Below are 25,678 nucleotides of genomic sequence, written 5' to 3'. Positions count from 1 at the left end.
TGCGTTTGAAAACCTCCACCGACACACACGGAACTCGAACTGAGCTCTTTCATCTAACCATATATTTTCCCCTTTAGAACAGTTACACTAAAAACATGTAATCTGAAAAAGAACTTGGATTGTTCCATTAGAGAAGAGTAAACCCCCTTTGGAAAGGAAAGTGAAAATAATATTTTCAGAATGAAAATCCCTCAATCTGTAAAGGAGTTTTAGATTTGAGTCTCAAGAAGGTCAGCCAAAGATTCAATTGACATGGGAAACAGAGGGGGTCTTGGGGAACCCAAGCCTAGCAGATTGGTTTATTCACTGTCCCAACAATGGGTGCTAGAACCAAATGCATAATCTGCTGGTGTCATAAAAACATCAATTTGCATGTAAAATCCATCAACCGCATCTTAAAATCACATAGAAGGTGACATGATGTAATAGACAGATCATAAATAAAAGATGTCAACATATATTGAATACTTGCTAAACTAAATCCTTCTCATGTAATTGTTGCAACCCACCCTATGGGGTGGGTATTTTATTATTACCCTTATTTAACAGATGTGGAAACTGAAGCACAGAGTGGTTAAGTAACTTGCCCAAGGTCACAAAGCCAGTGAATACACAAAGCCTGGAATGGGACCCAGGATCTGATTCCAGATCACGCTCTACTATGCTCCCTCATGTACGTAAAAAAGGCAAGAGAGGGGGCGCCTCGGTGGCTCAGTCAGTTAGCATTGGACTCTTGATTTCGTCTCAGGTCGTATGTCTCAGGTCATAATCTCAGGGTCATGGGATGGAGCCCCACATCGGGCTCCATGCTGGGCATGGAGGATGCTTGGAATTCTCTCTCTCTCCCTCTGCCCCTCCCCACCCCACTTGCATTCTCTCTCTTTCTCTCTAAAAAAAAAAGGGGGGGGGGCAAGAGATTGGGGATAAACAGAAACCCAAAGCAGTTTCCCAGAGCAAGTCCTAGGAACAGACAGAGCAAGATTCACCAACTAATCTGTAGGCCTTTACCTCCCCTTTACACCCCCATATCCACACCTCCACAGGGTTCTAAAATAAAGAGGGCATAATGGGATAACTTTAACATTCCATCAGGAAAAGGAAGCTGGCTGCTTCCCTGGAAACGAATCCCCAGGCCCAGCTAAAGGATGGCTTTGCAGAATGTCAAACTCAACCCTGCAAATGAACGTGTCCTGCCAAGTCAAGTTTAAGCCTTAGTGCTTTGGTGCCCCTGTAGGGTCACATGGTGCGTGATTTACTTTATCTAGTAAAGAAGTAGAGAGTGGAACAGGAAGGCAAAGGCCTGATGATTTGTGAGCACCTACCATGAGCTCACACGATTCTTGGTGTGATAAGCATTTTCCCAGCTCACCTCATTTGAGCCTCACACCAAATCCATGGTTACAGATGGTGAAACCAGAGCTCCGAGTGTTTAAGTGGCTTGTGCAGAGTCACACAGGCAGGAAGTGACAGAGCGAGGATTTGAGCCGGGCTCTGACTCCAAAGCCCTTGTTTGCCTGGTGATGCCTGGCAGCCCTGCCACCAGCCTCAAAGGCCACTTTGTGCAAGTTTGTCAAAGGTGCCCTTGCTCAAGACACTTTTCTACCAACTGCCAGGAAACTGTCGTAATCATTATAAAAATGTACAAGATGAATGGCTGCCCGTAAGGGGTAGCCCTGATCCTGGACAATAGGAACTTAGGTCCCCAGCATGTTCTCCGTGTTGGGTCCCGTTGGCCCCGACAGAGTGGACCCCTTGACTGTAACCCTCCTACATGGGCAGAGGCACGTCCTGCTTCGGGTGGTGTGGGGTGTGAGCTCATGCAGCTCCTGTTCAAGCTGAGCAAGACCACGGAGAGTTTCCAGCACTCAAGGTAACGGGAAATGTTGCGCAAAGTAGGTGAAAAGCCTTGTCTAATATTTCCATTTATCTACTTTGTCTGTCTGAATAAGTGTCATTAATTCAAACCATTTCAAAATGGGGCTTAATGATGTGTGAGAGCGGAAACCCCCAAGCGCCAGGCCTCTCCACACCACATCCTTGCTGACGCTATCTCTTGCTTGAAGCGATCAATTGAACCCCAGCAAATGCGCTGTGAATAGTGCAGCTAACCTGACCGCTAATGCGCATGTGTCTGTGTGTCTGCGGCAGGGGGAAGAGCGGTTGAGAGAGGCAGCCAGGGCTGCTCTTCCCAGATGCATTTCCCCGGCCTGACTTCCCTTCCTCCCCACAGCGACCCCTCCTTCTCAGAGCCCCCCACTTTGAGACCACACGAGGGACACTTCAAAGGAAGAAAAGACAGATGAGCGTGATTTTCTCTCTAGGAAATACCCCGCAAATCAACTACTTTGCCGACTTCTCGCTGCTAATGCGGTTCGTAGAGACAGCAGAGTTCTTCCTGCAACACTGGCCAGCCTCTCTAATGCTGCAAAAATCCCTCAGCCAGGAGGAAAACCCATCCCTTTCCAAAAGCAAGAGAAAAGTCTGAAAGCTTAGCAACGCACAACTTTAATATTTTGGTTGATAACATGCCATGAACTCAGAGTATTTTCCATTTCCTCTTTGTCATGTTTCCAATGATTTCAAAGGTCTTTATTGAATCTATCAAAATCTAAATATGGTAAAATTAGGTAACTTTTTTTTCTAAAAAAGTATATGCATCCAAATAAGTCTCATCCTCTTCATAGCAGATTACTATATGAGACCTGGATTTATTTGAGTGCAGCCTCTCTCCCCACTTTTCCCCAACACACACACACACACACACACAATCAGTTATCTGTCTGTGTGAGAAATTCCCTTGCAATTGCGTTCAGTGCTTAGCCCATCATTTTTTAATCTTCATGATTGCATAGTATGATTTGTGGGAAAAGTCCAAGAAGATGAGTGCTTTATTTCAAAGAAATAATCAACCTGGAGTATAGTATTTGAGGGTCAAAATTAGATTGCTCTAGAGCAAAAAAAAAAAAAAAAAAAAGCTGATTTTTATCACATGGCTTATAAGTGGGCTCTGCAAGCTATTTCAGGGCCGCAAGTACCAACATATTCTGAGCAGACTGAAGCATCTCCAGCTAAATGGATACTGAGGACATTGTGAAACTTCAAGGAACCTGTTTCCTCACTGGCAAGACCGAAAAATTAACAGCTGTCCCACCTGCCCCACAAGGCCCCCTGAAAACCATTTCAGGAAGACATGTTTTTCCAGAAGTCATGTGCATTCTAGTCCAATACCCAAAACATATCAAAGCATAGCTGTTCCAGTCTGAGCACCAAGGAGGAGGGCAGAGCCCTGCCTGTTTAACCCCTGGTACTCAAACCCTCCCCACATGTCACCCATCCCTGAGGCACCTTTGTGATCTCCTACCCTCATCCACAAGGAGCCCAGCATTCATAAATCTAAGCCAACTCTAGAGAAGTCTTTGTTACCTGTGAAGCCTGGGATAAACATGAGTCTATTGTCCCCAGCTTGCTCAATTAGCCACAAGGTCCATCCTCTGTAGATGTTTATGGTCACTGATAAAATGATAATCATTTCAAAACATTTGTCTACTGGTTGACCCTGGCCCTGACCTCTAGCAACTTACTGGACATAAATTGTCTTTCTAACAGTTACCACTGTGGTAGGCAGAATTTTAAGATGTCCTCCAAGATTCTCATCCCTACACGTCGAATCCAAAACTAACTGAGGCACTCCCCATCCATAAGTCACACCTTAGACTAATTACATCAACACCTCAGGAAGGTGAGGGTCAATATGTTTTAAACCTCCTAGGTGACTCCAGTGAAAGCCAAATTTGGGGACCACTGTGATCTGTGGTTGGTTAGACATGAGGGTAGAACAAGATTTGACTAGTTGGGAGAAGGCTTTATCTCCTGGTAGAACTCAAAGAAAATGCTCAAGAGCAAAAACTCATATTCAGGTGTTGGTAGGTTGTTCCGATGGAGTGTATCTCCATTGTTGGATTGCTCAACAGAGAAAGGCACAGACATTATCTGTCTTGAAAACTTTCAAATCCCCCAGGATTTATCAGTGCACATAGTTGGTGCTCAAAATGTTTATGAAGATCCTATCGTTCAGTGATTCTCAGTTCCACTTGGAGGAGTATGGAAATACTGCAAAGTTTCCTAATGTAAAAATCAAGTGCATTCACAAAAGAAACAGGCCTTCTGCTCACCTTTGCCAGGAGCAGGCTTTCGTAGGACATAGAAGGTTTTTTCTCAGAAATGAGGAGGAGCGTAGTGTGGAAAGACTGTCATTAGACTTTTCCTTAAGTCCTTGAGCCCTTATGGAATTGACATTCTACAACGTGGGATAATGGCAGGTTTTCCTGCATTTATGAGTTTCCAGAGAGTGTTTTAGAATCCTCACATTATTTTGTGTATTCTTAATACTTGGACACCAGGGCAGGGTGGAAGGGAGGGACATTTGTGCTTCTGGTGACATACTCTGTTGAATAAGGCCTGTAAGATGCATTTGCTGGCTAAAGTGTGAGACCTTAGATACCAGGTGGATTCAGTGTGATCACTTTCCAGAATCCTTCCCACATGAATTGCATCCTTGGGCCTTCTCTGCTCCTCCTGATGTTGGCATGATGAGCTGGCATTCTCAATTGCCTGGAGTTTTTCCCACATTCCAAACACCTGAGATTGCCCCTCTGTGGATTCTCTCACAGTGACTCCAGTGAAAATTCTAATGGGAGATTTTCCCACACTGCCAACATGCAAGTTTTCTCTCCTGAGGTCAGTTTATGGCTGAAGCTTCTCCCCACGGTGGCCCTGTGGATCTCACAGTCTCATGAGCACATATGCTAATCACATTTTGAGATACTCTGAAAATGTAAGTTATTTCAAGTGTCCTTCTACTTCAAATGTGTGAATCTGTTTTTATTTGGCCAATGGCCTAGACAAATACCATTAGCATTTTGAGCATAGGTTGGCACAACAAACTTTTCCATAAAACGTTTTTTGAACACACAAACAGCACTTTGTCAGAGGCTTTCCCTGCTGCTATTCCCTGGCCCAGGAACCTGAAGCTCAAGCTTCTCAGCTGCCACTGTGCACTGCTTCTTTGCAGCCTTTAAGCTTAAAGACCACCAGTAAGCTTAAAGGGAAATGCAGACCTGGGGAAGCAATGTCTGGGGAGGGTAGTCTGAAGATAAAAATTGTGCAACTAAAAGGTTTCCACAGTTAATGCAGCTCTTTCCCACTGCAAAAGGGTACCTTTAAGAGCTGCCATTTCCTTTACATTAACTAAAACTGGACACATCTGTTGAAAGAAACGTGAGAGGAGAAGACAACAGCTATTATGATAGTCGGGCAAAATGAGAGTTGTGTGTGTGTGCGCGCGTGTATGTGTGTGTGCACGCACGCATGTGTGTGCCCATAAACCACTAAAGAAAGTGCAAAGAGGCGAGCCTGGTGGAAAAAGTACCGTGGAGTTGCTGTCAGTTATTATTTATACAGCATCATAAATGCATGGCTGTCAAAGCCAACGGCCATCTTACTTAACTGCTACCTAAGTGCTGGCAATGCAAGACCTCAGAAGAATGACTCTCCTATTTAATATTTAACCAGATGCTTCCATTTTTGAAAATATACTTTGCTCCTTGTGGAGGAAGGAGGGGAGGCTGACTTTCAACTTCTGTGATGTATGGACTGTTGTTGGAGTAAGAGAACACCAGGTTTTGTTCTTCTAACTTCACTGTCAATATTTCTATCATGTTGGTGAACAGAGCATTTGTCTACAAGTTTGAATCACTCCCCTACATTATTATATTCATGAACATGCTGACGAAATAGGCTAAGGTGTAGTTACCATGATCCTATAATGGAGATGTGACAACTAAGGCAGAAGGGGCAAAGCAAACCAAAGGAGAGATGGACCAGAACCTGACTTTTTTTTTAGGGCTTGAATCTTAATGATATCACAGAAAGGCCACGTTAGCTAGACTGCTGAAGTCCCCAAGAATTTACCCAGACTACCAAACGGACACAGGACTGCCAGTTCCACTCCATACACTGTGATGGGAAGGATGGGGGGTGTCCGTTTTACCCTCCTACAAACTGGCTGACTTCCCATCTCTCTTCCTTGAGTTCTCCCTCTCCCTGTCTCAGGCACACCCGTTGCTTCTCCATCATTTCCTATGCTTGCCCTTCATCTCTGGGCCTCCTCCAAGGCCCTAGAAAGTACTCTCTCAGACACCACAGCCATTACTGACCATGCATGAGACCACATGCTCATGCATCACCAGGTCCCCTCTGGAAACCAACTTAGATGGCTATCAGTTCATCAATACTGCAGCCACAGGTACACAGTGAAGAGACACTAGGAGCCTCTGAAGTTCACCTGCCAGGATGCCCCTTCCCCTGTTCTGCATCATGAAGAATTTACTGTTCTCGTGGCTCTCTATCTTTGCTTCCATCTGAGTGTGTGGCCAATCTCTAAATGGCTGTGAGCCTCTCTGCCCACGATGAGGGTACACATGGAAGTGGTCAGCCCCTTGAAAGGCCCTCTATTATTCCAGCACTGTTATTGTTACAGGCCGACTGTCAAGCTCTTTCTCCCATATCTCTCACACATCATTTCCTCCTGTGCCCATATATTTTAAATGAAAAATGCAAGGACAATAAGACAGTCTGAGAACAAGAGAGCAATATCCCCAAGAAGGAAGACTGTCTGTTCTTGTTGATCTTGGTTTACTTTAATCTCACCTTTGGGTCTCTTTAATACATCCCACCCTCCTAAAGGGAAAATCAGAGAGACAGAGGAGGTTTGAACAATGAAGCATTTCTCTGCTCCCTTCCCCACCTCCCCCATCCCACTGCCCCAGACCCCCTAGGGCCAAGAACGACTCCCATGCTTCATGAAATTTCAGATGATATTGAGGGGGATGTCAGAATGACTTCACTGGCCGGTACAGACAGCATCTGTATGGGCTCCTGAGGGAGACAGGCTCGGACACAGAGCAACCCCTTGTGCTGGGGACGGCATAAGAGGGTCCCATTATCTGCAGAAGGGATGTGAAATTGGAACAACTCCAGCTGAGAATGCAGCAAGCCACACCATTTACATGAAATATACGGTGTTGGGTCCGCCACAAAGCCGACTGGCTTTGATCTTGGTGAACTTTTGAATCATGTGTGACTAAAGAATTCTTTACAAAGAATTATTTCAGCTTTCTGAGTTAATGAAAAGCCAGCCCGCAGAATTTATGGAAGCAAGAGACCAAGCATTAGAGGGAGGGGAAAAAAGTCATAAAAAAAATCCCCAGGAGCCTTTAATGCGACAGTCCTCATGGTCTGTGCGGATCTCTAACTCCACATTTTTCTGTCAGATTTATTGGGTTTTATTGGAATTCATTCTTCTCAGCATTGGGGTTTGTGGAGATAATCTTAGGGAGAAAAATGTGTCTGAGGCAAAATGAACCAGATTGATGAAACAAAATCAAGGAAATAAGTCCCTAATTGTCAGGCAGTGATCAACCTATGTACACAACACGCCATGCTGCATTACAAAACCAGCGTCACATAAACACCACCGTGGTCCCCAGGAGGAGGTTACCAGAGTCTCTGTTGCCTGGGATCAATTGCTTGTAACAGACGTGGCAGAATTCTACAAAATCAACCTGCCATTTTTATTGTGTGAAGTGGTTCTGCTTCCTAACCTACTTCATGGTAGACAACATATTCTTGGGGGAAAAGAAATATGGGAAGCCAGGGGAAAGTGACCACTTAAAAGCAGAGTGCATGTGTCTTCTGACATGCATAACGTCTGCGCACGTTGGCCGGGAATTTGCTACAGAGCCATCATCCAGACAGTAAATCATAGGATGTGTACAAAGAGAAAAATTAGAGCAAAAAGGTTAAGATGTGAGTCATCTCAGATGTGGGAAACCATTTCTCTCCCAAGCCTGAGCATCATTCACTTTCATTTATCCTTTCCCAAGATTTTTCTTTCAAGAAGAGATTAAAGACAGCAGTGATCTCTGAGAAGTTTTCATTCTTTACGCTGTGGTAATAATAAATCTAATCCCTTTCGCTAGTTATCTCTCTCAATGAAAAACATTTTATCCATAAGCTGTCCTCTGGATAGTGAGAGAGTAGTGCTTGGGATAATTTTTCCACTACAGGGAGGCAGACTGGTGCCGAGGTTAAAAGCCTGGTCTCAGCCCCGTGCCACCTTGGTTTGAACCCCCTTCCTAGTTAGTTCTCTCCCTTCCCTGGGGGGCTCTGCACTTAAGAGTTATTCTCTGAGGTTCAATTTTCTCATGGGAGTAATGATAGTGTCTCCCTCCTCGGGTTTTTATAAGGACCAAATGAGATAATAGGTACTAAATGCTTTCTGGTACACCGTAAACCCTCAATAAATATTAAATGACATCCTAAAACTAGGTGCCTTGAAAAACTGATTACAGATTAGGTCCTTTTTACTTACTGTAAGAGGCTTTCAAATTTGAGGAGGAAAAAACATGCTATTTAAAAAACGGAACAACTGGAATGAAAATAACATCCACTTATTACTCTAACAGAGCTTTCAATTTAACAAACTCCCAACAGCTATTTTTTAGGATATACCTATGTGAGGGCATCATGCCAGATAATCTGATGCTCATTATCTAATTTTAATTCTCAGTATAAACATTTGGAGGAGATAGCTATCTTGTAGCCTTGAACACGTTCGGTGAGGTTATGTGATCGGCTCACAGTTGCAAGGGTAGAAGCGTCAGGGTTTGCATTTAAACTCAGTTTTTTTTTTATTTCAAGTCCATACTCTTTCTAGGCACTTGCTTCCTACTTGGTAATATTCAAAATTCAAATTATTGTATGCATAGACTTTATTAATGCTAATAATAGCTGATCATATTATAAAATAAAAAGTGGAATCATATAATCTGCCCCTTAGACAAATACACATGCCTTTTACAAATCAGGGAAAGCAAATGATGTGCCTCAAGGGCAACTAGGAACAATTACACACAGAATTAAGAATATTCATCATTAAGGGTTGAAATTCAGAGAAAAACTAAAAACTAAGTCAGGGAGTTGAGATGAAGATCAGACAGTTCTACTAAATCTTCAAGAAAATAAAGTGAAGGGCTTTTGTTTTGGGGTTTTGGGGTTTTTTGTTGTTTTTGCTTGGTTTTGAGGTTTTTTTTGTTTGTTTTCAGTCATTTGAAAAAGAAAACCACAAAAATACCTTCTCTCCTTAAAAATGTCCTATCGATAACTTGTGAATTCTTTTCACTGCTGGTTAAAAGTATTATTAAAGGGCCCTGAGGGCTTTTTCTTTTTCTTTTTCTTTCCTGTCCAACATTCCACAAAATAAAAGAAAGCTAATCTATGAGGTCTTACTCTCTTCCTATACCATTTTTGAAAGACGAAATGTCCCCATGCCGAGCCATACTGAATTCATAACTCATGCTTGGCATCTCTTGGAAAAAAAAAAACTTAAGTTCCCTCCTGTCAGTGCAGAGGAAAGTGAGCAGCTCTGACAGAATGAGGCAGCACCTCAGTAGACCCGTTCCCTCTACTCAAAGCCAGACGCCAGAGTTTGGGGGCTGTACTGGTTTACTAGGGCTGCCACACATGGCCACACAACTGGGGAGCTCAAACAATAGAAATGTGCTATCTCACAGTTCTGGAGGCCAGAAGTCCAAAATCAGCGTGTGGCCGGGTTGATTCCTTCTGCTGGCTGTGGGGGAAGGATGTGTTCCTGACCTCTCTCCTTGGCTTGTAGATGGCTACCTTCTCCCTGAGCCTCTTCATGTTGCCTTCCCTCCAGGAATGTTTGTGTCCGAATTTCACCTTTTTATAAGAACAGCAATCAGATTAGGAACCTGCCCTCATCTGGGATGCGCTTATCTTAACTAATTACATCTGCAACGACCCTATTTCCAAATAGTCACAGTCTGGGGTAAGAATTTCAACATATGAATTTTGGGGAGACACAATTCAACCCATAACACTGAGTTATGGCTCTAAAATTTTACCTGACGAAGGTTAGCTCTAGTCACTAAGAGGATGAGTTAAGTATTAGGCAAATAATGTCATGCCCATTAACGTACTTTCTAAGAGCTAATTATTATACAAAAATAGGTGGTGTTGTCTCTATAAGCTCCTCACAAATTATTTCCTCTAAGCAAGTAGATTCCCAACCAGTGTAGTCATAAGCTCTAAAATGGCACTCTGACACCAGACATGCCTACCTTGCTTTAGTTGAATTTCTAACACCCAGAACTAAAAGGAGGAAGGAGCAGGATTGGGGATGGGAAACCAGTAAGATAACATGCAGACACATTATTCTGTTGGACTTACAATCCATCACTAACACAGACCAGTATTTCCTACTGGGAACTAAGGCTTGGGGCTTATTCTAAGTAATTCATTTACAATTAGGGTATTAGAATCAGCTCCATGTGGCTTTCTCTGGATGCTTTTCTCAGAAACCTCCCTCTGCTCCCTTCTACCAAGACGAATGACCTGCCTTTCTCTGGCCTTCCCAGCAACCTGAGTTACTCAGGCACGATGATTATTGGGTTACTGATGTGTCTCCTTCAGAAGATTATAAGATCTTTAAGGGAAGGAGACCATGGTTAATCTCTACAGCCACAATACAAAGACGAGTACAGTAAAGATTTGCTAAATGAAAGGAGTGCAGTAAGTGTTTGCTGAGTTAAAATTGAATAAACATGGACCATCTCAACCTAAGAGTTGGCGAATAGCTGGCTGTCCCTACTTTATAGAGAGGAATGGCCAGCCCTTATTTTTTCTGAAGACACCACATAGGGAATACACAGAAAGGCTCGGGAGCTACACTGGGAATGCCCCCCATGCTGGGGGTGGTGCTGGCTGTTTACACCAGTCCCTTGCTGGCAGGAGCACAAGTGACATATCCAAGAGCACAGACCACAGCTGACTGCCTGGTCAAGATGGAAAGATCACTTTAAACAATTTGAGTCTCTTTTAATCAAAAGTACTATGGTTTAATCCTTGTTCTCCTTTTCTTGAGCTATCTTTGTTGAATCTCTAGCCAAAGTGCATAGTAAAAAATATATATATCTCTTTTTGCAATAGTTTATCTTTTATGAGAATTTCTCTGTGGCATTCCCCCCTATTTTATTTGGGCACATTTGGTTTCTCCCAAAAGGACTATATTGGCTGGCATTAGGAAACTTTAGAAATGTGTTTACACTAAAACACTCTTGAAATTGAATCTTCAAGATGACCCAAGTCTAAAGGGACTGTTATTTTATTAACACAACTCTGTTTTCTCTAAATTTGCTTTTGTGAAACTAAATTTTCTCACATGTTAAGGTTGGGTCAGGAAGCAACAGACAAACTTAAATTAACTCCTTATCAACTGTAAGCGATGCCAAGGTGGGAAACATTGACTCCATTTGGGTTCCCATCTCTGAATTAGCTCAGCGTGTGACCAAACTTGTGGTAGCTCGATTTAAACTGCCTTCCAGAGTGCTCTCTTCAAGTGTCTTCTTGAGCTACCTTTGCATCCAAACTCAAATTCAATGGAAAGAGGTTCAGAAAGGTATCCCAGGATCCCAGGATGATGTGTTCTGCCTAAGGAATCTAAGTCTTAGTTTGACAACATTCTTTAAGCTGCAAAAGAAAAGAAAAATTACCTCCTTATTTAGTGGCCTTTGCATCAGAAGAACTCCAAGCACTTAAGAAAAAGGATTCCTTTCACCTCTCATGTGCTTCGTTCTGTATGTGCATTGTTCTGGGACTACGCCCGCAAGGCTTCACCTAGGGAGAGGAAAAGACAGCTATGGTTATTTAACACGCAGTCCACTGCAGTACAGACATACCCCTCTCTTGCTCCACGGAGGACCGTATCAAGAGTAGATGTGCAACCAGAAGATAGAGAGCTGAACCCCTTCCCACCACCACCCCTCCCACCCTCCCACTGAACACTGGTAGCCTAACCTAATGTTTACAAAACTGAGCTCTACAAACCACTCCATTGAGCCAGGCTCTATCCATGGAGGAGATGAGCTTTTCTTTTCTTTAAGATAAACCTGATCTTTATCAATTCTCTATTAAATTCAAGAAATAAGGAGAAACTCTATGTATTAGTTTCTTTTTTTTTAATTATTATGTTATGTTAATCACCATACATCATTAGTTTTTGATGTAGTGTTCCATGATTCACTGTTTGTGTATAACACCCAGTGCTCCACGCAGAACGTGCCCTCCTTGATACCCATCACCAGGCTAACCCATCTCCCCACCCCCTCCCCTCTAGAACCCTCAGTTTGTTTTTCAGAGTCCATAGTCTCTCATGGTTCATCTCCCCCTCCAATTTCACCCCCCTTCATTCTTCCCCTCCTGCTATCTTCTTCTTCTTCTTCTTCTTTTTTAACATATAATATATTATTTGTTTCAGAGGTACAGATCTGTGATTCAACAGTCTTGCACAATTCACAGTGCTCACCGTAGCACATACCCACCCCAATGTCTATCACCCAGCCACCCCATCCCTCTCACCCCCAACCACTCCAGCAAACCTCAGGTTGTTTCCTGATATTAAGATTTCCTCATATCAGTGAGGTCATATGATACATGTCTTTCTCTGATTGACTTATTTCACTCAGCATAACACCCTCCAGTTCCATCCACGTCGTTGCAAATGGCAAGATCTCATTCCTTTTGATGGCTGCATAATATTCCATTGTGTATATATACCACTCTTCTTTATCCATTCAACTATCAATGGACATCTTGGCTCTTTCCAGTTTGGCTATTGTGGACATTGCTGCTATGAACATTGGGGTGCATGTACCCCTTCGAATCCCTACATTTGTATCTTTGTGCTAAAGACCCAGTAGTGCAATTGCTGGATCGTATGGTAGCTCTATTTTCAACTTTTTGAGGAACCTCCACACTATTTTCCAGAGTGGCTGCACCAGCTTGCATTCCCACCAACAGTGTAGGAGGGTTCCCCTTTCTCCGCATCCCCGCCAACATCTGTCGTTTCCTGACTTGTTAATTTTAGCCATTCTGACTGGTGTGAGGTGATACCTCCCTGAGGTTTTGATTGGATTTCCCTGATGCTGAGTGATGTTGAGCACTTTTTCATGTGTCTGTTGGCCATCTGGATGTCTTCTTTGGAAAAATGTCTGTTCATGTCTTCTGCCCATTTCTTCATTGGATCATTTCTTCTTTGGGTGTTGAGTTTAAGAAGTTCTTTATAGATTTTGGATACTAGCCCTTTATCTGATATGTCATTTGCTAATATCTTCTCCCATTATGTCGGTTGTCTTTTGGTTTTGTGGACTGTTTCTTTTGCTGTGCAAAAGCTTTTGATCTTGATGAAATCCCAATAGTTCATTTTTGCCCTGGCTTCCCTTGCCTTTGGCGATGTTTCTAGGAAGAAGTTGCTGCGGCTGAGGTCGAAAAGGTTGCTACCTGTGTTCTCCTTTAGGATTTTGATGGACTCCTGTCTCACGTTTAGGTCTTTCAACTATTTGGAGTCTATTTTTGTGTGTGGTGTAAGGAAATGGTCCAGTTTCATTCTTCTGCATGTGGCTGTCCAATTTTCCCAACACCATTTGTGGAAGAGACTGTCTTTTTTCCATTGGACATTCTTTCCTGCTTTGTCAAAGATGAGTTGACCATAGAGTTGAGGGTCCATTTCTGGGCTCTCTATTCTGTTCCATTGATCTATGTGTCTGTTTTTGTGCCAGTACCATACGGTCTTGATGATGACAGCTTTGTAATAGAGCTGGAAGTCCGGAATTGTGATGCCGCCAGCTTTGCTTTTCTTTTTCAACATTCCTCTGGCTATCCGGGGTCTTTTCTGGTTCCATACAAATTTTAGGATTATTTGTTCCATTTCTTTGAAAAAAGTGGGTGGTATTTTGATAGGGATTGCATTGAAGGTGTAGATTGCTCTAGGTAGCTTTGACATCTTCACAATGTTTGTTCTTCCAATCCATGAGCATGGAACGTTTTCCCATTTCTTTGTGTCTTCCTCAATTTCTTTCATGAGTATTTTATAGTTTTCTGAGTACAGATTCTTTGCCTCTTTGCTTAGATTTATTCCTAGGTATCTTATGGTTTTGGGTGCAGTTATGAATGGGATAGACTCCTTAATTTCTCTTTCTTCTGTCTTGTTGTTGGTGTATAGGAATGCCACTGATTTCTGTGCATTGATTTTATATCCTGCCACTTGACTGAATTCCTGTATGAGTTCTAGCAGTTTTGGGGTGGAGTCTTTTGAGTTTTCCACATAGAGTATCATATAATCCGAAAAGAGTGAGAGTTTGACTTCCTCCTTGCCAATTTGGATGCCTTTTTTTTTTTGTTGTTGTCTGGTTGCTGTGGCTAGGACTTCTAGTACTCTGTTGAATAGCAGTGGTGAGAGTGGACATCCCTGCCGCGTTCCTGACCTTAGGGCGAAAGCTCTCAGGTTTTCCCCATTGAGAATGATATTCGCTGTGGGTTTTTCATAGATGACTTTTATGATATTGAGGTATGTACCCTCCATCCCTATACTCTGAAGAGTTTTGATCAAGAAAGGATGCTGTACTTTGTCAAATGCTTTTTCTGCATCTATTGAGAGGATCATATGGTTCTTGTTCTTTCTTTTGTTAATGTATTATATCACGTTGATTGATTTGCGGATGTTGAACCAGCCTTGCAGCCCAGGGATAAATCCCACTTGGTCATGGTGAATAATCCCTTTAATGTACTGTCGGATCCTATTGGCTAGTATTTTGGTGAGAATTTTTGCATCCATGTTCATCAAGGATATTGGTCTGTAATTCTCCTTTTTGATGGGGTCTTTGTCTGGTTTTGGGATCAAGGTAATGGTGGCCTCATAAAACGAGTGTGGAAGTTTTCCTTCCATTTCTATTTTTTGGAACAGTTTCAGAAGAATAGGTATTCATTCTTCATTAAGTGTTTGGTAGAATTCCCCTGCGAAGCCATCTGGCCCTGGGCTTTTGTTTGTTGGGAGATTTTTGATTGCTGCTTCAATTACCTTAGTGGTTATAGATCTGTTCAGGTTTTCTATTTCTTCCTGGTTCAGTATGGTAGTTGATACATCTCTAGGAATGTATCCATTTCTTCCAGATTATGTAATTTGCTGGCATAGAGTTGCTCATAATATGTTCTTATAATTGTCTTTCTTTGGTGTTGGTTGTGATCTCTCCTCTTTCATTCATGATTTTATTTATTGGGTCCTTTCTCTTTTCTTTTTGATAAGTCTGGCCAGGGGTTTATCAATCCTGTTAATTCTTTCAAAGAACCAGCTCCTAGTTTCATGGATCTGTTCTAATGTTCTTTTGGTTTCTATTTCATTGATTTCTGCTCTGATCTTTATTATTTCTCTTCTCCTGCTGGGGTTAGGCTTTATTTGCTGTTCTTTCTCCAGCTCCTTTAGGTGTAGGGTTAGGTTGTGTCTTTGAGACCTTTCTTGTTTCTTGAGAAAGGCTTGTATTGCTATATACTTTCCTCTTAGGACTGCCTTTGCTGCATCCCAAAGATTTTGAACAGTTGTGTTTTCATTTTCATTGGTTTCCATGAATTTTTTTTAAGTCTTCTTTAATTTCCTGGTTGACCCATTCATTCTTTAGTAGGATGCTCTTTAGCCTCCATGTATTTGAGTTCTTTCTGACTTTCCTCTTGTGATTGAGTTCTAGCTTCAAAGCATTGTGGTCTGAAAATATGCAAGGAATGATCCCAATCTTTTGGTACCGGTTGAGACCTGATTTGCGACCTAGGATGTCATCTATTCTGGAGAATGTTCCATGGGCACTAGAGAAGAATGTGTATTCTGTTGCTTTGGGATGGAATGTTCTGAATATGTCTGTGAAGTCCATTTGGTCCGGTGTGTCATTTAAAGTCTTTATTTCCTTGTTGATCTTTTGCTTAGATGATCTGTCCATTTCAGTGAGGGGGGTGTTAAAGTCCCCCACTATTATTGTATTGTTGTCAATGTGTTTCTTCGCTTTTGTTATTAATTGCCTTATATAATTGGCTGCTCCCATGTTCGGGGCATAGATATTTACAATTGTTAGATCTTGTTGGATAGACCCTTTAAATAAGATATAGTGTCCTTCTTCATCTCTTATTACAGTCTTCGTTTTAAAATCTAATTTGTCTGATATAAGGATTGCCACCCCAGCTTTCTTTTGGTGTCCATTAGCATGGTAAATGGTTTTCCACCCCCTCACTTTCAATGTGGGGATGTCTTTGGGTCTAAAATGAGTCTCTTGCAGACAGCATATTGATGGGTCTAGTTTTTTTGTCCAATCTGATAGCCTGTGTCTTTTGATTGGGGCATTTAGCCCATTTACATTCAGGGTAACTATTGAAAGGTATGAATTTTGTGCCATTGTATTGCCTGTAAGGTGACTGTTACTGTATATTGTCTCTGTTCCTTTCTGGTCTATGTTGCTTTTAGGGTCTCTCTTTGCTTAGAGGACCCCTTTTAATATTTCTCGTAGGTTTTGTGTTTGCAAATTTCTTTAGTTTTTGTTTGTCCTGGAAGCTTTTTATCTCTCCTTCAATTTTCAATGATAGCCTAGCTGGATATAGTATTCTTGGCTGCATATTTTTCTCATTTAGTGCTCTGAATATATCATGCCACTCCTTTCTGCCTGCCAGGTCTCTGTGGATAGGTCTGTTTCCAATCTAATGTTTCTACTATTATAGGTTACATATCTCTTCTCCCGAGCTGCTTTCAAGATTTTCTCTTTGTCTCTGAGACTCGTAAGTTTTACTATTAGATGTCGGGGCGTTGACCTATTTTTATTGATTTTGAGAGGGGTTCTCTGTGCCTCCTGGATTTTGATGCCTGTTTCCTTCCCCACATTAGGGAAGTTCTCTGCTATAATTTGCTCCAATATACCTTCTGCCCCCCTCTCTCTTTCTTCTTCTTCGTGGATCCCAGTTATTCTACTGTTGTTTCGTCTTATGGTATCGCTTATCTCTCGAATTCTGCCCTCGTGATCCAATAGTTGTTTATCTCTCTTTTTCTCAGCTTCTTTATTTTCCATCATTTGGTCTTCTATATCGCTAATTCTCTCTTCTGCCTCATTTATCCTAGCAGTTATTGTCCCCAGTTTTTATTGCACCTCATTAATAGCCTTTGTGATTTTGACTTGGTTAGATTTTAGTTCTTTTATTTCTCCAGGAAGGGTTCCTCTAATGACTTCCATGCTTTTTTCAAGCCCAGCTAGTATCTTTAAAATCATGATTCTGAACTCTAGGTCTGACACTGTACTAATGTCCATATTGAGTAGGTCCCTGGCAGACCGTACTACTTCTTGTTCTTTTTGTTGAGGTGATTTTTTCGTCTTGTCATTTTGTCCAGAGGAGAATAGATGAATGAGAGAACAAAATGGTAACAGGTTAACAACGTCCCCAGAAAATATACTCTAAACAAATCAGAAAAGACCTGAAACCAGGGGAAAAGAAAGGGAAAGAAAGAAAAAAGAAAGAGAAAAAAAAGATAAACAAAAAGATAAAAACAAACAAAAACAGAACAAAACAAATAAAACAGAATATGATCAAATATGATCAGGCTAGTGCATAGATCAATGCCACACACTAGATTTTGGGCGTATTTTGGTCTGTTAGAATAAAGTGCCTCCTAAAATTTTAAAGAAAGAAAGGCTTATATATGTACAAAAGAAGGGTTGATACAATGAAGGGATGGAATATGACTGTAAAGATGAAAATTATAAAAAATTTTAAAAGAGGAATTGATAAGGTGCCTGAAAAGAGAAAGAAGTGGACTAAAAAAAGAGAGAGAAAGAAAGAAAAAAAAAGGGGAGAGAATGTGATCAGGCAGGAGACTAGAACAAAGCCATACACTAGAGATTTAGGGTATATTTTGATCTGTTAGAAGAAACTGTATCACAAAATTTTAAAGAGAGAACAACTTATATATATATATATATATATATATATATATATATATATATATATATATATATATGCCAAAAATAAGGGTAACTACTATGAAGGGATAGAATATGAGTCTAAAAATGAAATATGAAAAAAAATTTTTTTAAAAAAGGGATTGATAAGATGTTGGTTGAAAAAGGGAAAAAGAAATATTAAAAAAAAAACAGTTAAAAAAATTAACTTTGAGCTTTTTCCGGTAGCAGAGTCTGGAGAAGACACGCAGAAATGGCACCTTGCAAGGGGAAGGAAAAGAAGGAAGAACAGGTCATCAGCCTTGGACCTCAGGTAGCTGAAGGAGAAAATGTGTTTGGTATCTGCCACATCTTTGCATCCTTCAGTGACACTTTTGTCCATGTCACCAATCTTTCTGGCAAGGAAACCATCTGTCGCGTGACTGGTGGAATGAAGGTGAAGGCTGACCGAGATGAGTCCTCTCCCTATGCTGCCATGTTGGCTGCCCAGGATGTAGCCCAGAGGTGCAAGGAGCTGGGCATCACTGCCCTCCACATCAAATTACGAGCCACAGGAGGAAATAGAACCAAGACCCCTGGACCTGGGGCCCAGTCAGCCCTCAGAGCCCTTGCCCGCTCAGGAATGAAGATCGGGCAGATTGAGGATGTCACCCCCATCCCCTCCGATAGCCCCCGCAGGAAGGGGGGTCGCCGTGGTTGCTGTCTGTGAACAGGATTCCTCAAATTACTGTTTTCTGTTAATAAACTGGCTTTGTGTGAAAAAAAAAATTAACTTTGAAAGACTAATGAATCATGGTAAAAAAGCCATGAATTCTATGTGCAATATTCCCCTAGCGCTGGAGTTCTCCCGTTCTCATTGATCGGTAAACTTGGTCTTGGCTGGCTGTTTGTGCTGATCTTCTGGGGGAGGAGCCTGTTGCCGTGGTTCCCAAATGTCTTTGCTGGAGGCGGAATTGCCCCGCCCTTGTGGGTCCGGGCTAAGCAAGCTGCTCGGGTTTGCTCTCGGGAGCTTTTGTTCCCTGCAAGCTTTCCCTACAGCTTTGGACGACAAGAGTGAAAATGGCAGCCTCCCAATCTCCACCCCGGAGGAGTGGAGAACTCAGGCCCCACTCCTCAGTGAGCCCTCAGAGAAAAGCTGTCAGTTACTCCTGTCTCCCCGGTCTCCCGCCGCACTCTGTGCTCACCTGGCCTGTGACCGAGCGTTTCTATCTCTCGCACCCGACCCCGTGTGGAGTCTCCAAACCCAGCAGATCCCTGCGGTGCGCTCCCGCGCCGCTCCTCCCCAGGGAGGAAAGGGAGTCTCCCCGCATCTGCCGCTTGTTGGGTCCCTGCTGGAGGAGCAGTGGCCCTCCTGTCACTGATCACAGTTTATGGCCACCTCGAGCTGAGAGCCCGCGCCTTGCTCTGTCTCTGCAGCCAGCTTCCCCACTCCAATACCTGGGAGCTCTGCCGCACTCAGGCACCCCCGGTCTTTCTGTGACCCCGAGGGTCCCAAGACCACACTGTCCCGCGAGGGTTCCACCCCCAGCTTAGCCACTGGAGCGACGTCCCTCAGCGGAGCCGGCTTCTAAAGGTTCCGATTTTGTGCTCCGCGGCTCTAGCACTTGCCAGAAGCAGCAGAGGCCCCCTCCTCCACCGTCTATCCTCCCGAATATCGCCTCAGATTCACTTCTCCGCACATCCTACCTTCCAGAAAGTTGTCACTTCTCTGCTCAGGGAGTTGTTGATATTCTTATCTTCGATCTCCTGTTGAGTTCGTAGGTGTTCAGAATAGTTTGATCCCTATTCAGCTGAATTCCTGAGACCAGACAAAATCCAGGTCTCCTACTCCTCCGCCATCTTGCTCCGCCCCTGTGTATTAGTTTCTTATTGCTGCTATAACCAATTACTAAAAACTTAATGGCTTAAACCAACTCAATTTATCATCTTACAGTTTTGGAGGTCAGAGTTCCAAAATCAGTTCCACTGAGTGAAAATCAAATTGTCAGCCGGGCCACAGTTCCTTCTAGAAGTTATAGGGGAGAATCGGATTTCTTGCATTTTCCAGCTTCTAGGGGCTGCTTATGCTCCTTTCATGACCACTTCCTCTATCTCAAAGTGCATCACTCCACCTCAGTTTCCATATTTCCATCTCTCCATGACTGTGATCCTCCTGCCTCCCTCTTAAAAGCATTCTTGCACTTCTATTGGTCCCATCTGGATAACCAAGGATAATCTCCCCATCTTAGAATTCTTAACTTAATCACATCTGCAAAATCTCTTTTACCATGTCAGGTAACATATTCATAGGTTCTGGGGATTCAGATATGGTCGTCTTTGGGGGTACCATTACTCATCCTACCTTACTCCATGGAAAACCTAAGTTTATTCCATCACACCTATAATGAAACATTTTTAGTTCTCTTCTTGTACTTCAGGATAGAGTTCAAGAGCTTCCAGCACCCTTCATGACCCCATCCTGCTTACTTTGCTAGCAGTTCAAAGTAACTATTTAGAGTACAGATTCAGAGCTCAGCAATCTGAGTTTTTATGAGCTACAAAACATAGGGCAGGTTATTTGACCTTTCTAAGTTTTGTTTTCTCATCTGGAAGTGGGAGAAATGATCATCTATCCTACAGAGCTACTGGTGAGGATTAAATGAGATAAATAATGTAAGTTTAGCCTTGAGCTGAGTTCCTGACACATAAAAAGACCAATAGATGGTAGTTAGTCCTAAAAATATTATACATCAATGAAAAAAAAAGACAAATATTTCCACCCTTGTAGAGTTCACATTCTGGTGAGAGATATACACACACAGGAAATGAAGAAAAAAAGAAAGAGAGAATAGAACAAGTTAGAGGATGATATGTGTTCTAGAAATATTTACAAGAGCAAGATTAGGGAGACTGGGTCCTGGAGTGGGAGGTCCCGTTGCAATTTCAGATGAGGGGTGGGGACCAGTGGAAGCCTCATGGAGTAGGTGACCCATGAGCAAGTATTTGAAGGAAATGAGTGAGTTCACACTCTAGGCAGAGGGAAGAGTGAGTGCCATGTCCCTAAAACTGGGAGAAGACCACATTTGAGGTACAGCAAGAAGGCCTGAATGGCTCAGTGAAAAAGAATGAGAGTAGGCCAGTCTGGATGGGGAATCCTACTTAAATAAACTCCTTGGAAAGTTATAAGGATCCGAAGAGCCTCATAGACATGTTAGAGACTTTGGCTTTTACTCTGAATGGAAGAGGAAGCCACTGCTGGGTTTTGAGCAAAAGAGTGACATGCTCTGAATTGTTTGTGTGTGTGTGTATGTGCATATTTGGGGTTTTTTTGTTTGCTTGTTTGTTTTGTTGTTGTTCTTGTTAGAGACATTTCATTTAATCTAACATTTCTAGGTGTCATATGTTTGCCATAGTGCTGGAAATTAAAGTTTTATGTTACTTTATAAACATGTTGGTAACTAATCTCTAGCTTAAGCCCTATCAAATTAGTTCATGTTTAATATGGCTTACCATTTTCAAACCAAATTTTACCAAAAAAATTATTTAATGTAGTGCACCCTCCCCCTTATTGTTGGTATATTTATCCTAGAAAATAGGCAGGAGATTTAGAAAAACAGAGAAAAATAAAAGGAATATATATTACAGGTTCCAAAGCTTGAGAAATCTTACACAATGATTCATCTGTAGTGCCTAATTTATACTTCTTGCTGATATGCTACCCGACTGACACTAGTGAGGGTCACTAGTGAGTGTAATAGTGAGAACTGACACAATTAACTGAAAGATTTTGAACAGTGAAAAACTATGTCTGAAAATTTTATTTTATTGGCTTATTTTATAATTATTCATGTATTAGAAAAATTTTTCTCAGTAACAAAGGGTCTCCAAATAAGAAATTGCAGCTATTACATAATAGACTTTTCTTTTAAACTTGAGGTATAGAGATTAATTCTTTTTTTGTCATCACCTGCTTAGTTTGTGACATAGATAAAATTTGCATTTTAATTTAATTTAATTAATGTTTTATGGGAAAAAATAATTATATTTTTAATATTATATAAAATATAAAATAATTATATTTTTAAATATTTTTTAAAGATTTTATTTATTTATTTATTTGACAGAGAGATAGCGCACAAGTAGGCAGAACGGCGGGCAGAGGGAGAGGGAGAAGCAGACCCCCCAGCTGAGCAGGGAGCCTGATGTGGGACTTGATCCCAGGATCTTGGGATCATGACCTGAGCCAAAGGCAGACGCTTAACCAACTGAGCCACCCAGTGCCCAGAAAAAATAATTATTGATTCAATTAAATATTTGCTTTTTTCTTGAATATTTACACAGAATAATGTAGTTTGTAATAAGAGTTAAATATCAGATGTATATTATCACTGAATCATTTTATTTATTTATTTATTTATTTATTTATTTATTTTTACTACTGCTAGGACCACAACTTATCAAGAAGATATCACTGGCTGACTTGGGTTTTAAAAGTATCCTTCTGACTGCTTTGTGGGGAATCCACTGGAGGGAGGTGAGAATAGGGCAGGGAGACAGACAAGGATTCTAGTAATAATGTGCAAGAGATATGGCAGTGTCTCACACCAGGTCACAGTGGAAGAACTGAGAAGGGGCAGATTCCAGGTATATTTTAAATATGGAGCCAATAGAATTTCCTGATGGAATGCATGTGAGGTGTGAGAGAAAGAGAGGAATCAAAAATATGCTTAATCTCTAATATGGATGAACCTTGAAAATATCACACTGGGTGAAAGAAGCCAGACACAAAAGGTCACATATTACATAATTTCATTTATATGAAATGTCCAGAAGAGGCAAATCCATTGCTACAAACAGTAGATTAGTGGTTGCCAGGAGCTGGGGAGCTGGAGAGAATGGGGAATGGTTGGTAATGGATAAAGGATTACTTCTGGGGATGATGAAAATATTCTGGAATTAGATAGTGATGCTTTCACATTATGAAAATACTAAGAGCTACCAAATTGTACACATTAACATGGTTAAAATGATGAATTTTATATTCTATGAATCTTACCTCAAATACAGGAAAAAAATATCTTGTAGTATTCTGGCTTGAGCAACTGGAAGAATGAAGTGGCCATCAATGGAGGCGAGGAAGGCTGTGGCTGGAGCAGCCTAGTGGGGGGGAAGATGAACAATTGAGTTTTGGACATGTTGAGTCTGAAAGGTCTATTAGGCACCCAAACAGAAATGTCAGAAAGATAGTCTGTAGACAAATTTTTAGTTTGGAAGAGCATTTAGGCTAGAATATTTACATTTGAGTGTTCTTGGCACAGAGATGACATTGAAAGCCATGAGACTCAATGAAATCACTAACGGTGCGAATGTAGATAGAGAAGAGGACTAAGAATTGAGCTCTTAGAAAATCTGCAGTTAGGAATTAGGGGAAAAAACAGGAAGCTGTCAAGGAGACAGAGAAGTAATCAATGAGTAGGAATCAAACCGAGAGATTATTCTTATCTTCTATCACTCTCTCATGTTTACCTTCTTGAGTACACATAAAGGTCCTGGTCAGTGTCATGATAATGTCGTACCTTAAGGAGGCTTCCTACATGCTGTTCTCTGTAACTAGAATGTCCTTGCTCCTTTCTCACTGGTTAACTCCTTCTCATCCTTCAAAACTCATTTCAAATATCACGACCTTTAAGAAGTCCCCCTTTCTCTTCTAGTCTGAGTTAGATGCTCCTCTCTTGCGCTTTCCCAACCCTGTATGCATAATTTACCATAGTCCTGTATACCCAATGGTAAACCCAGCCTACATGTCTATGTCCCCCTCTACTACAAGCGTATGTCATTATAGCACACTTAGCATTCAGTCCAGTATTTAGCACATAGAAAGTAACTAAAAAATATCCGCTGAATGAAAGACAAATATATAAATGCCTTACTTGACTCCATAGAAATGTTCTTAAGAAGTTAAATGTACAGGGGCACCTGGGTGGCTCAGTCATTAAGCGTCTGCCTTTGGCTCAGGTCATGATCCCAGGGTCCTGGGATCAAGCCCCGCATCGGGCTCACTGCTCAGCGGGAAGCCTGCTTCTCCCTCTCCCACTCCCCCTGCTTGTGTTCCCTCTCTCGCTGTCTCTCTCTGTCAAATAAATAAATAAAATCTTTAAAAAAAAATGAAGTTAAATGTACATCAAAGTGCTTAGGAATTTTTCATATTCATAATCCTCTGCTAAACGAACTGGATAGGAATGCTACTTAAATCAATTCTGTGGAAAGTTACTTTATAAAGCAAAGAATTCTACTACAAAAAAAAAAATCACCTGCAAATCAGCTGTTATTGAAAGTGTATAATTCTATACACATATTTGGGATTCTTATTTTATTCTAATAAAACAAATTTGAGTAGATACTTTCATATTGCATTTTTACAGGTACTTTCAAATATACAATTATAGTTGGATGTTTGGGGTAAAATGAAATCTAAAAACAACTGCCAGAATATTTATAAATAAAGTTCCCCACCTTTAAAATGGGGAACTGGGACCAGCACACTATGTAATGTCTCCTAAGGGTATAAACTATCAAATGAAGAATAGTTAAAATTATACAGAGGCAGTTAATGAGAATTAAAACATTGTGCTCAAGTCTTTGCATTCAAAAAAAATAATAAATCAAGAATCTCTCAGGAATTTTTTTATCATGTGAAAAAAATTCTCTCTCAACTTTAAGAAGTTTTGTAATCTTATTAAAGGAAACATAAACTCTGACCCTTTAGTCATGTTTAGAAAAAGTAATTCCATATGTTTATTAAATTAGAAAAGGTAATTATGTCAGAGGCCAAACACGCAGAAATAAAGACAACTCTAAGGGAAAGCCACTTCATGATCATCATTTTCCCCTGGAGGGGGACCATGAGAGCAGATTCTAGAAAAGGCAGAAGAGATGACTGAGGTAGCTATGAAGGAATTCAAATTTTGGATCTGCCGTTTAAAGGAAAATAAAATAATAGGAAATATTAGGAAATAATAGGAAAATAAAATAACAAAATTCTTTCAGTCATTGCCCTGGCATGGCCCTAGTACCTGCTATTAAACCTTCCAGCTCTCCTGGGCTTTATGGCCTCCACTCCTGTCTCCACTTTTCTACCTTCAACTTCTGAGGAGTGTTTGCAGGAGAAAAACAATTTAACAACTCAGGGTCTTTCATCTAGATTTGCTACAAGCAGAGTTGAGTTACAGGCTGACTTGGGGAGTATTCCGGACTTCTTTCGGTCTCTTGGTATTTACCAAACATCATTCAGTGAGGAATGGGCAAGCTAAGTCCAAAGCTTGTCGCAAGAGTGTTACGTTACCACCTCGTTGCTTACTGAATGGGATTCAGCATAATCTCTCTCAATATAAAGCTTGTCTTTCGGACGGATTCTGCAAGGAAGAGGTTTAACGGGAACAAAAGAAGAAACACCTTGAGAATCAGCCTCACCAATCCCCAGCCTCCCAAATACCTCACTCAGGCTCTCAGCCACGTGCACCACACGCACAGCTGTGACACCTAATTATGTAGCCACTGGAGGAATTATTTGTCCGAGTCAGTCATAGGACTGAACTGGCAGAAGGCTGCTGCAGGCCAACCTGTTCTCTAATAGGCCTTCTCCTGACAGAAAACATGCAATGTGATGTAATCTTCTTAGAGTGCCTGTTGTTCGAGACTTACAAAGAATGTTAGTTTGCATGTGTGGTGGCTTTGTGGAAGAACTAGTCTATGCACCTAAAAATACATCGGAGATTTTTTTCCCTTCATGTTAACCCTTC

General features: G+C 41.5%; 1 protein-coding gene across 1 annotated transcript; it reads left to right on the top strand.

Annotated features, from left to right (window-relative positions):
* Positions 1 to 1,808: 1,808 nt before the first annotated feature.
* LOC113911713 (40S ribosomal protein S14-like) lies at positions 1,809 to 18,609 on the top strand. Its single transcript, XM_027574562.2, has 2 exons — positions 1,809 to 1,870; positions 18,129 to 18,609. The coding sequence occupies exons 1-2, from the start codon at positions 1,818 to 1,820 to the stop codon at positions 18,607 to 18,609; spliced, it is 534 nt and encodes a 177-aa protein (XP_027430363.2). The 5' UTR covers positions 1,809 to 1,817.
* The last annotated feature ends 7,069 nt before the right edge of the window (positions 18,610 to 25,678 follow it).

This window comes from Zalophus californianus, chromosome 12 (genome assembly GCF_009762305.2).
Source record: "Zalophus californianus isolate mZalCal1 chromosome 12, mZalCal1.pri.v2, whole genome shotgun sequence".
Taxonomy (NCBI): Eukaryota; Metazoa; Chordata; class Mammalia; order Carnivora; family Otariidae; genus Zalophus; species Zalophus californianus.
Note: the sequence above shows the minus strand (reverse complement) of the source record. Positions and strands in the feature narration are given on the sequence as shown.